The following is a 13,434-nucleotide window of genomic DNA, read 5'->3' as shown; positions in this document are numbered from 1 at the left end:
GAAGCACTCTGCCGAAGAATGATGATTTGCCTTTGACTCAACCACCTCAACTCCGGCCATACAAGTAGGCCATGTGATTCGGTTTGCTTTGCATCTCAGAATATTGCAACCATGGGTTATCATTGGCTACTGACGACTTTGACTTTAAGCTAAGAGTGCAGGTGTGTGATCCGTTGATTTCTTTCTTTTGCATTTTGAAAATCCATCGCTGGTGGCCCTAATAATCACAGGTTATGTTTGCGCGGGTAAAACGTATTTGTGTGTGTATGTTCACGATTGCAAACGTGCATTTGCATGCCTGGAGTTTCTTCAACGTTTTGATCACGTTGGTGATTGTGGAGCAAAACATCAGACTACTGCAGATTTAGTGTACGCGCAAAAAGCTACGGATAAGTAGATTTTTATATACAGCAATTTCAATAGCCTTTTTGAGAAATTGCCATTTATTTTTCAACAATGTTTTGATGCAATTAAAAACATGAATAAAACAACAGAAAAGACTAACACATCCTTTGATTTTGAGTTACGTTCAGATAACAACCAGATTCTGGAAGATCAAGGGTTATTGGATTAATTGGAGCGACTGAATATCTGACATTTTATATCCGACTTTTAGCTTGTAATGTAGAGATGTAGCCTAATCATATTGAAGTAGAAAGCAATGGTTTAGAAATCCTTTCCAACGTGCTGTACAAAAGCAATAAGGTAAATGCAAATTCTGTTTTTGGTTATACTCTGACATTGATTCATCCCGCAAAAGGTGTTCAACTGTTTATAGGCTATTCCTGTTTGTTTTTTAATGCCTCTTAATATGAAAGTAATCAAAAAAAAATCCTTTCTAATCAAATGATGTTACTGAAAAGCAAAAAGTGACATTACTGATTACAAATGTGGACAGGTAACTACCCAACTCTGTTTGCATGTGATGTGAGACATGAGCTGATACAAGCAATTTCTATTTATATACATTTGATATAAATAGTTATCAAAATATTACAATAAATATCAGTATCATCTCTTCATTAATATACTTTGCATTTGATGTGACATATAAAAGCTTGATTATGAAATAATTGAGTTAATATATTTATGGTTACAGAAATTGATTTTGAAATTATGACTGACCATATTTTTATTCAAGGATAGTGATCATATGAAGTCATTTATTATCAAATAGTTGTTTGGTTCCTTTTGAAATCATAATGATAATAGAAATCACCCAAATGGCCCTGATCAAAAGTTTACATACCCTTGAATGTTTGGCCTTATTACAGACACACAAGGTGACACACACAGGTGAAAATGTCAATTAAAGGTGAATTTCCCACACCTGTGGCTTTTTAAATTGCAATTAGTGTCTGTGTATAAATAGTGAAAGAGTTTGTTAGCTCTCCCGTGGATACACTGAGCAGTCTAGATACTGAGCCATGGGGAGCAGAAAATGACAGTCAAAAGACCTGAAGGTAATGGAACTTTATAAAGATGGAAATGGATATAAAAATATATCCAAAGCCTTGCAAATGCCAGTCAGTACTGTTCAATCACTTGTTAAGAAGTGGAAAATTTAGGGATATCTTGATACCAAGCCAAGGTCAGGTAGACCAAGAAAGATTTCAGCCATAACTGCCAGACGAATTGTTTGGGATACAAAGAGAAACCCACAGGTAACCTCAGGAGAAATACATGCTGCTCTGGAAAAAGATGTGTGGTTGTGTCAAGGAGCAAAATACGACGATACTTGAACAAAAATGAGCTGCATGGTCGAGTTGCCAGAAAGAAGCCTTTACTGTGCCAATGCCACAAAAAGCCCAGTTACAATATGCCTATCATCACCTTGACACACCTCACAGCATTTGGCACACTGTAATTTGGAGTGACAAGACCAAAATAGAGCTTTATGGTCACATAAAGGCATTTTGCCAAGACAAATGGGCAGCTATAACATCTGCAAGAATTCGGGGCCTCATAGACAACTATTATAAAAGACTGCACACTGTCATTGATGCTAAAGGGGAAAATACACAATATTAAGAACTAATGGTATGCATTATTATCAATAGGGGTCAGTTCATTTTTTCTTTGTTTGCCATGTTTTGTTTCATGATCGTGCCATTCTGTTATGACCTACAGTTGAATGTGAATCTCATAAGAAATAAAAGACGTGTTTTGCCTGCTCCCTCATGTTTTCTTTACACATGGTACATATATTACCAATTCTCCAAGGGTATACAAACATTTGAGCACAAATGTATGGCGCAATACACATACAATCTAAACAGGTGGGTTAGTTCCACTAGTTGGTTCACAGACTTCTTGTGTGTCACTGCTAGTAAACGCATAGGCATGCATAGTTAACATGACACAGTCGACAAACCAAGTCTGTATGGTTTCTCTATCCATATTCACAGACTGGGCATAAAATGGACATAAATAAAAACCAAAACAAAAATGAATAAAATTAGCTTTGCCTTGTACAATGCCATGTTTGGGTCCCAGTCTAGAATATGCTATGTGCACTATACGATTATCATGGCCAAAATAATTCACGATAACAATATTATTGCGATCTATATATCTATATTTGCGAAAATATTAAATAATAATAGTGATATCATGTAATTTTCGCCTAGTGAATAGGCTATGAAAACGGCACATCTATGCGGATCTCTCTCAGGGTTCTGGTGGGGATAACGAGTTTTTTTAAATGCCAGTGTATAGGTACAGACTTGTAGTTTAAGCACATGCATTGTTTGTCTATAGGTGACATGAATAAGCTATTGAACCACCGAGAGGAGATTTAGGAAAAATGCAACTTCATATTTGCCTAGTGAATTCGATATGTGTATTATTAACATGATATCAATATTTCATTTTTTAAATATGACGGTTGTTGTGCTTAAAACACTACCACTACTACTAAGTACCAATGCCAAAGATCTTTCAAAATGGTAAAATACCAGCCTGTATGTTAAGAAAACATGGCTGCTATTAACCAACACAAAGGGTTAGTTGTGTTGTGGGTGTTGTCTTGCACATACATCCATATAAATCATACATGAATAACCATATCATAATATCAATTGATGTAGATGTTCAAAACACTAAAAGTATGAAAGACTTGAAAGTACATTCAGTTTGTCCACTTGGTGGCACGATAATGGCTACATAATGGGATCTCTTGATCAGTGTCACTCAGCGTGATTACATTTGGCAAACATGCTCAGGGTTATGAATCAAGAAAATTTATTAAATATGGATCAATTTGGCCATTCATGTGCATCATCGAACAGAGATAATCATCCATGCATAATTATGTGCAACTATGGATATTTGGTACTTATGTTTCTCTCAGAAGTAAAGTTTTTCAATAAGGCCAATAGTAGCTTAATACTGAACCCCACCCAACACTGCTTGCAGCATTCATTTCAAATTGGATATTCAAGTAAATTAGATAAAATCCGGGGAAGCAAATAGCCTATAGCTTAGAGTGTTGGACCAGTAACCTAAAGGTTTCTGATTTAAATCCCAGGTGATGATGAAAAATCTGTGATTGTCTTTTTGAGTGAGGCACTTCATCCTAATTGTTGGCCGGTGTGGAGAACAACATATGCCAGATGCCAAACATATCAGTTTGTCTTATTTTCAGATGGAACAATTCTCAATCCTTTATTCATTTCTGGAATGTAAGTTTATCCATACCCTGATTCAAGTACCAAGCAAAGGTTCATAAACATGAAAAGAGGGCTTGGAATGGATTTAGCCTAGATTGTGTTGCACTGGCATGTTTTTTTGTGGAAATCCATTGCCATTATTTGAGGCATATTTTATGGTTGTCTTTCAACTAATGACGGTAGTCAGTGTTGTTTTTTGACTTGATGAATTATGGAGGTAATAACATGAGTCTGGAATCAGGAAAACTTTAGGCAACACATGCCCGTGCACACACAGGCCAGCGGCAAGTCTCATGAGTCAGATGAGAGCGAGTGAGGAGAGCAGACATTCCTCCCTGGATGGCGACAGACTAAACATATTGTTTTGGGGGAATCAGGGAGACACAGGTGTTCTCCAAGCTCACTCCTTATTGCTGTCTGTCTTATTTCCTCATATACATACTCAAGGTGGCATAACAAAGGGTAAGACTACCAAGCCAGCAATTGTGTAGTAGCATATAATTAAGTAAGATTTTTCACCCAAATTAGTGGGTTGTGACAGTGACTAGTGAAACAATCCAGATTGTAATCTCTTTTGGTCTATACATGGGTTGCATGGGTTTTGTCACAATAATGTCCTTCACATTTGTTTGAGGGCTGCTTACCACTGCACATTCTACTCAATGTGTCCTCAGGGAATGCTGATGCTGATTTGGTTTAAAGTGCATTGAAAGGGTTGAAAACACTACTCTCTGTAAATAAGACAGTGAAATAAAAGCTATACCATCTGTTATAATTTTCACAACATTGAGTTTGGGTGGAGTATAATGTTAAGTAGCTAGCTAAATCTGTAAATATTAGCTTATGTTAACATATCTGGCAATTTTTAACAACTGTGCTAGCTAATGAAAACACTGCTATCTGTCTAAAAGAAATGCTACATTTCTTTTACAATTTCCCTATTTTTGCAATGTCATCGTATGTCAAAGTCACCATAATTTAGATGCAATAGTATACAACCCATGTTTATATAGCCCCATTCAACTTTTGGACCATTAAAATGGCTACAACTTTTGGACCACTAAAACAATAGCAACAACAAGACATAGTGGTAGTGGTGCAATCCATTAAAGCATTTGTTGTGTCTTTATTTAGATATTTATCTACTTTCATCTGTGGTCTCCAACCATTTTCCTGGAAGTGCTACCCTCCTGTAGCTCCCTCCCCAGTTAACTAACCTGCTTTAGTTTATTGATCATCTACTTCTTATAAGCAGATGGGGTACATAAGATTGGAAAGCTACATGGTGAGGAACAGGTTTGAAGACCACTAAGATCAGTCAACTTTGTTTCTATTTACAGTGTACAGATGGCTATGAATTTGACATTGATCGACAAGAATGCAAAGGTAAGAAGTGATGAACTCTAGTCAAATCTTTGAAAAGATTGGTTAATATTTGATTAGATGGGAATAATTTATGCCACATAATGGAGTATACTCTTATCATCTTTCAATACCAATGAGGGCTCATTCTGAACTGGGTGCAAAGTGATTATGTACATAATCTTGGTTCCCTGAGGGACTGAATATGTTGTGATATATGGGGAATGTGCCTTTCCGTCACAGGTGTTAAAGTACAAAGTGAAGTTTATATTTAAGACCTAAATTAACAGGTAAATGGAGTTCACAACTAACCAGTGATCAAATAAATAAAAAGTAAACTATTATTTATTAAGTTCACTGGTTAATCCTGAGCTCCCTTTACCTTGTCTTTTAACTTTTCAATAGGAACTTCCCAAAACCACTAAACACAGCCAAAAACGTTTACTTTGTACTTTTTACACATCTACGTTCCATGTGTACAACCTGATTACAAAATTAAATCACGCCTTTCTGTGACAATACAGACTTTAATCAACGTGGCAGCTGCCCCTTACAGGTGAAATTGTTTTACTTGAAACTTAATTATGAACTCCCTTAACTTTTTCAACTTACTTTTCATTAGGAACTTCCCAAAACCACTGAACACAGCCAAATACTATTACTTTTTACACATCTGCTTTCCACATGTACAACCTGATTACAAAATTAAATCATGCCTTTCAGTGCCAATAAAGGCTTTAATCCATGTAGAAGCTGCACCTTACAGGTGAAAAAATTTACAGCTTGACCCAAGCCACTTTGATTTAGGTCTGTTTGCTTTTCAACACAACTTGTCGGTGTGAGGCCCTTGTGATGAAACTGGGATTATGGATATTTACCTTTTCATTTTGTCGATTACATGGTAGGAAACATATGGGGAAGTATAATCAAGTCTCTAAGTTGGAGAGAAGGAACACAGCATCTGGACACACTAATGGTCTACTGGGGCAACGCAGAATATGCAGGCTACATATTGACCCACTCCTGCCCCAGGTGATCACACTATGTGCTCAGATGGGAACACATTGTGTAAAACCTTACAACTGTGTGAGGTGAAGTCCAGCTCACAAGGGCTAGGATTTATGCCACAGTCAACCTTGTACAGAGTGCCCAATACGAAAAGTGGGAGAGCATCCTAAGGTCCACAGAATAGAATAGTTTAAAAGGAGCCATGCAGAGTACACCCAGAACCAAAGCCAAATTCCAGGCATTTCCTCACAAAAAAGCATGACCAAGGGGTGCTTACCTAAGGGTGCTATGTATTTTTACACAGGAAGATTTCTTTGGCCAACATGGGGTCACAAGAATCAATTACATAAACACCAGGGACCCCTTTTTCACCAGATTCACTGAAATGGGTACAAAAAGGATAAATCGCATGTAGGGGGCAAAGGTGTACATTGTTCCAAGTTAGACAGAAGGGTGCCATAATTAACCAGGAGAGGGAACGGGTCTGTTGATATGGGCCAGCATCTTCCTGCTGTTTGTTGCTCACCAGTACAGCCTGGTTCAGATGTGTAAGTCAGTTATTGTTCTGTCCATTTGATGAGTACTTTGACCAGTACTTTGAGGCATGACCATGACCATGAAAGAAAATAATTCTGAGATGGTGCCAGACAGCTTCTTGAAGTTCACTCTGAACCTCAAAGAGTGAATGTGGAAGAAAAGGACTGAGGTGTGTGGTGATACCTGTTTGTTTACTCAGCTACTGCACACCCAATCTTCCAAATAGGCTAATTACCTTATGGTGCTAGGGCTGCATTGAAAAAGGGAACTGAAATCAGGTAGTAAAAGAAAGTGTTCCATGGAAAGAAATATCTATATTTCTTTATCATAATAAGACCTTTGTTTCAGCAAAATGAACAAAGGAGAATCAATGTGTCCAGGGTTGTGCAGTAATTATATCATCTGGAAGGCGTGATTGAATAACTGGTTCAGGTTATGCACTCTTTGTCATACCGAAATTATAGGCTGAAAGTGAACGTTGACGTTGACGTTACAGACAAATATTTTAATTACCCTGTTGAAGACAAATTTAGATTGAGTCCTACTCAGTATATTGATGGTGGATGTTGTGGTCCATTGTATTAGTATTCTTTTCTTTTACAAAAGATATTTTTCGAAGGCCAGTCGTTGTACACAACAAATCTTTTATTAGATTTCTTTATTATTTTTTATCAAAAAATACATCTCCATATAATATTTATTTATTAATTATTATCTATTCTATTGGCATTGTATCCACTGCTTGTAGATAAAATATTAAGAATACAATTATAAACGTTGAAATTTAGTTCATTTTGTGGATCAGGTTTACAATTTTGTAACTTTTTTTTATTGGCTACATTGCACCAAGGCAAGCTCAGTTAAATCCTTCCAAAAGTTGTGAGGGAACAGACCTTGGCCTACTGTTCAAATCCCAGTTTGACCGTTACTGAACACAATTCACTCTTTTTTCAGACATTAACGAGTGTGCCACGGTGCCTGATGCCTGCAAAGGTGGCATGAGGTGCATCAACCATTTCGGAGGCTACTTCTGCCTGCCCCAGAATGCCAAGATTATAGTCAGTAATGGTGACGAAGAGCCAACCTTGGCCCCTGTGGTACAAGAACATCCCCCTCCTGCACCAGTTCCTGCTGGGTCTGCCGGACAGAGGACCCAGAGCTTCATCCACAGTCAAAGCACCATGCAGTGTTCTACAGGGTTTGTGGTGGATGAGCTCAACTATTGCCGAGGTAAGCATATATGCTCTCATATACCACAGCTATCCGCCAAACAGCATTCAGGATTCAAACCACCCAGTTTATAGAAGAATGTATACCATGGGTGGAACATCATATCACTTTTTATTGGTGTAATTGTATTGGTAAGTGGTTTATTATAGCAATAAGACATCTCAAGTGTGTGTTGCCAGTATACCACAGCTATGCACTGTATCCAGGTGCTCTGCAAAACATTGTGTCTGAGAACAGGTCTTAGTCGTGGTATATTTTCCATATACCACACCCCCTTGTGTCTGTTCCTTAAATATAAATAAACATGTGTATAAGTCAGAGTTGGTGACTCAAGTCGCAGACTTGAGTCTTGAGTCCGACTTGAGTCGCACTTAAGTCACCAATAAATTGACTTGTGACTTGACCTGCAATCTGTTCAAAAGACTTGAGACTTGACTTGGACTTGTAGGACTTGGAAGGTAAATATAGAATAGCTAAAACTAATGAAAAAACCTGCCTTCTTGCCTTGTTCTGGTCTAGTAGCTCAAGCCATTAAAGTTGAAAGTCATCTAGGTGACATTAGACACATTGCATCTGTTCCATTCGTAAGAGCAATACAAAGATTATTTACATTTAGTGAGAAGACTAATGTTAGTTTGCTGTCAAGAATTGGGCCTGTTTCTAATCAACTTGCTAGTTAGTTACAGTAGCTAATAACTAGCTAACACATATAACCACACAGAACACAAAGAGCTGTTAGATCATGGGTAACTTATGTAAAATAGTCAGACAATTTGGCCAATGGCAGATAGAATAGGCCTGCCCCTCAGCATGATCATATTTCAATTAAACAGACAATGCATGTTTGCTATAATAAATTAAATGTTGCATTTCAGTATTAGTGGACTAGATTATCAACTGCTGATTTAAAATTGATGAAACAATGGATGTACAGAAGGGAGAATGTGTGTGTGTTGTTTGTAGAGGTAAAGGTCAGTTTGTGTGTGGGGGGAGGAGTGGGGATGGAAAGAGGAATGACTGTATGTTGACTGACAGGAGAATGTGTGTGTGATTATAATTTTTTTAGATATTAAACATTGTGTAAAGACAGACGAGAGAAAGTCTATTTGGAGGGAGGGAGAAGAGTGTAAGCCAGGAATATGTGCAGAGAGTAGAGTAAGCCTTGGGGAGGAGCTGGGGAAGGGAAGTGTGGATTGTGTGGCAAGAGAGAAAATATTGTGTTGTAGCGTGGAGCAAATTTCCTATCTCTAAACTATATGGCTTCAATAGCACCGTTATAATGTGTATCGGTGTAGTGTGTCAAAGAAACCTCAGCTAGTGATTAACATCTCCAAAAAGGTTCATGTCTCTTAAGTTATATTGTTGATTTTGGGGTAATTTCCCAACATCTGTGACGTTTGTAGCGCCACCCTGAGGGCTAGCTGTGCGTCATTCCTGGCCTAGGTGTTTACCAGTATAGCATTCGGTGTAGCTCTGGGAAATTCTGTTTGGGATTTATAGACATATAAAGATTGAGACACACATGTCAAATTCAATCGCTGATTGTGGCCATTTTGTTTTACATATCAACTTACCTTATAGAACTTTTGAAGATAATGGTCTGAAAGCCCTTCACATCAAACGGCATGCAAATCCATTCAACGGTCACTGAGGAGATTTCAGATGTTAGGTCGCTTAGGTGTTATTCACAAAATTCAAAATGTTGGGAAATCTAAGATGGCAGTTTTTATGCACCCGACATTCTTTTTTATATGGCATGAGAAGGGGCATATCTGGAACCTGGGTGCACAACTCTATGACATTCGGTTCAGAAAATGAGTTTTTAAATGTTCAAATGCCACCGTGTGGTGTATAGGTGCAATAACGCCTGAGGCCCTTTGAGCCTCCTCCTTCTACAAATGTACAAAGATTTACGAACAGCGAGCCACAGGGGACAGAGCTATCAACCTCTTTCTATATAAATGTAGAAGAATAATTGAAATAATATAGTTGCTACTGTAGCAACCATGAGATTGGGTTCTCCTATGACTTGGTGAGCATGGGGAAACAGTCATAACAACATTGTAAGCATATGGCAGCAGAAATAATCCCATGGCACTTTAATATATTTTTTACTGTGGTCAGCTGTATTGTCCGCCATCTTGTATTATATCTCTTAGCTTTAAACACCCTATAGGGTGACACTTATAAGACACGTATGCCACTGGCCAGGTCAATCAGAGTTATTGTTGATTTTAAGATATACTTTATAGGTTTCATTACATTTTCACTGTACAAAATATCCATGATGGCAGACTTGAGGAAGTTTTGCACCTCCTGGGTAATGAGGCATGTACACAAAAAAATAGCATTCTAGGTCAATCAGGGTGGAAATAGTGTAATTGTGATTTTTTTTTTATTAGGGTGTGGCCTGTGGTGCCCCATGGGGAGGAAACTGGTCTGGTATAATGTAATGCACACATGAAGTTGATGAATGCATTTGTTTCATGCTGATCAGCCATTTTGTCCGCCATCATGTATTTTTCCTCTTAGCTGTGAACACCCTATAGGGAGTTATGTATAAGACGTTTTCTGCCGGACAGGTCAATCAGAGTTACTGTTGAAGTTACAGAGATGAATTTAAGTTTTATAGGTTTCACAGAATTTTTGATGTACAAAAAAATCCAAGATGGCGGACATTAGGTTCTTGAGGCAATTATGTACCTCCTGGAGATTGAGGCATGTACACAACGAATCAGCATTTTAGGTCAGTTGGGTTGGAAATGTCGTCATTGTGGAAGACATGCATTAAGATATGAGATATGAGGTATACAAATTAGATATGCACTCCACCAGTTAAAACAAGTAGTCAGGAACATTTTGGTGACTGGCAAGAGATTTTTCAAGCCACTTGAAAATAGATTTTATTTCTTACCGGTACTAACTTGTGTGCATTTTATATGCCTGATTAGCTAAGGATATTGTATATGTTTCGATTCTTTATAATAACTTTATAGTTCATTATAACAGCTCCCCGTTATGTTGTGCGCATCATGTATTGTGCAGATCATGCAGATGGATATGATATTCTATTTGTCTTCTCTTGTTATTTTCAGTAGTATAGCGTTAACAATTAGCCTACAATATAACAAAAATTATAATTAGAATATATGTTATAGAGTTATATGTATCAATGTATATATCCTATTCATATTTTCTACAATTTGCGGTTTGGTAAGTTTTTTTCTCTCGTTGCTGTCTTCTAGGATACATATCATTGGTTTGTGTGAGCTCAGCATTGTTTCAACAGCTTTTTTTCCACAGTAACGGAATGGACAGGTATTTGCATGTAGCGGGAAGTGGAGACGTGATCAGAATCTTTTTTTTGTAAGCTACTAAGTGTAGTGGTTAGACTAGCCTACTGTTTATTCTTTGTATCATTCTCCATCGCAATGAATAGCCCAAAACACTGGTGACTATGTGTGTGAGGTGATGATAATATAGAAGAACCTTAACTCTTGAGAGACATTCATTTAAATTAGCCTACTGTCAGATACCCGCACACACGTTTATAGCCTACACATGTACACAGGCCAGGTAGGCCTAATTTGTGCTCAAGCTCCTATTCAACAAATAAATGAAATTTTTCATGATTAATTGTTGAGATATTAGTGTGTAAAGCGAGAAGGGTGTACGTGGAGGGAGGGAGAGGATAGTGGTGGAGGAATATGCATGTGGAGAGAAGAGAGAACTTGTGTTTGTGGAGCGCGAGAAGCGTGTCTTGGGGAGGACAGTGTGGATTGTGAGTGAATAGAGTAAATCATTTGTGTGTAATAGTGTAGAGAGGAGAGTGTGTCTTGGGTTTGGGAGGGTCAGGAGAAAGAGGAGATGGTAGAAATCAAGTGTCGAAGACAGACCCGGAGGCAAGGGGGGCAATGTCCCCCGAGTGAGAATGCTTTTCCCAGAAATGAAGTTTGGGTAAGATGCTTCCCAATACTGTACTGAACTAATTGTTGGGATTGTAGCTTTCTTGCCTTCATCTGCAAATGCGATAAAAGATGTGCTTTCTTAAGAGAGGTGATCACTAAGCTACAAAGAATGCGTAACTAATGCAGTTACTAAAAGCTTTTAATTTCAATTGACAGCTGTGTATATTTGTTATTATATAGCCTCAGTGTGCAAAATATTTGTTTTCCATCCTTCATGCTGTAGTACTATTTTACTTTAAGTAGGAAAAACTGTCTGCCTATGAAAATGAAATGCCCTTCCAACATGTTTGTTCTAGAGCTGGGCCTGGTCTAAGACACACCATGAACTGGTTAACATCCCTAGCAAATCTCAAATTTGTTTGTATGTGGAGAGTATGCGAGTTTGTGTATGAGGCGGTGTATTGGTGTTTCAATAGACAAGAGAATGTGTGTGATCTAGATGGCCGGAGTTACTTTGTCACCATTTGAAATCATGGATCTGATAAGGTGGCTATGACATGCATAGTTCCCCAGGGCTCAGTTCTCAGACCACTTCTGTTCAATCTCTATATGATACCTCTGGGACAAATTCTACAGAACAATGACATTAACTACCATAGCTATGCTCATGATACTCAAATATATATGGCTCTCGAACTGTATGATAACATCTCAATAGACTCTCTGTGTCACTGTATAGAGCACATAAATACCTGGATGAACCAAAATTGGCTACAATCAAACCAAGATAAAACAGATTGTTGTGTTTGGCAACAAAAATAAAATAACTAGTATTAGTAAAGAGCTGGATTCTTGGGCCCTTAAAACCAGGGACCAAGTGTGTAATCTAGGTGTTCAGATAGACTCAGACCTCACAGTCATATCAAAGCAGTCACCAAAACAGCATTCTATCATCTTAAAAATATAGCCAGAATCAAGGGCTTGGTGTCCCAAAAAGACCAAGAGAAGCTCATCCATGCTTTTATCTCTAGTAGGGTTGACTACTGTAATGGCTTCTTACCTGGGCTCCCCAAAAAGACTGTAAAACAACTGTTCAGAATGCTGCTGCTAGAATTTTAACCAGGACCAAGAGAACAGAGCACATCATTCTTTGAGAAGATGTTGTTTAAGTGTTTTTCTTTTTAAACATGTAATATATTTATTTTTTAGGATATCCTCAAACCTTTAAAGTTGTTATCAAAGGCTGACTGGCCATAAAGCATGAACATTTTGAATTGAAACATGTTAATTTATGCAAGTTTTACTGTTTATAATTACAAAAGTAAACATAGTATCAAATCTAAATACAACCAACTCAAGTTGGGCCAGTCAGAACTGCTTAGCGGTGGTTTGGACTTGATGGCTTAAAAGACATAGATGTTTTTTAACTTTTTTGCCATTGACATACATTGGTGGCTCATTTCAATATTGATATAGTTTAAGTATAAAATCTATCAAAAAGATCTGCTCAAGCAACTCGAGTTCGAGCATTTGGGACTTTTGAGAGTTGGCTTCATGTTTATAGCTTTTACCGTTCAGGCTCTAGAGCTGGAGGAATAATAATAATAAGAAGTACTATAGCAGAAATCTATATATGTACTATTCCTTTGGCAAGCACACCTAATAATAATAATAAGAAGAAATATGGGAGAAATCTATAGAAGTGCTTTGCCTTTGTC

The 13,434-nt window shown here is 37.7% G+C and overlaps 1 protein-coding gene across 2 annotated transcripts in view; it reads left to right on the top strand.

The window, feature by feature from the left end:
- Positions 1-13,434, top strand: part of si:ch73-173h19.3 (calcium-binding EGF-like domain-containing protein) — a 73,028-nt gene that overhangs the window by 13,322 nt on the left and 46,272 nt on the right. For both annotated transcript variants that reach the window (XM_010904835.3, XM_010904836.3), the window contains 2 exons: positions 5,012-5,057; positions 7,533-7,808. In XM_010904835.3, coding sequence (XP_010903137.2) covers positions 5,012-5,057; positions 7,533-7,808 — 322 coding nt within the window. The remainder of the gene's footprint in view (positions 1-5,011; positions 5,058-7,532; positions 7,809-13,434) is intronic.

Source organism: Esox lucius, chromosome 9 (assembly GCF_011004845.1).
Source record: "Esox lucius isolate fEsoLuc1 chromosome 9, fEsoLuc1.pri, whole genome shotgun sequence".
NCBI lineage: Eukaryota > Metazoa > Chordata > Actinopteri > Esociformes > Esocidae > Esox > Esox lucius.
This window is presented reverse-complemented; position numbering and strand designations above follow the sequence as displayed.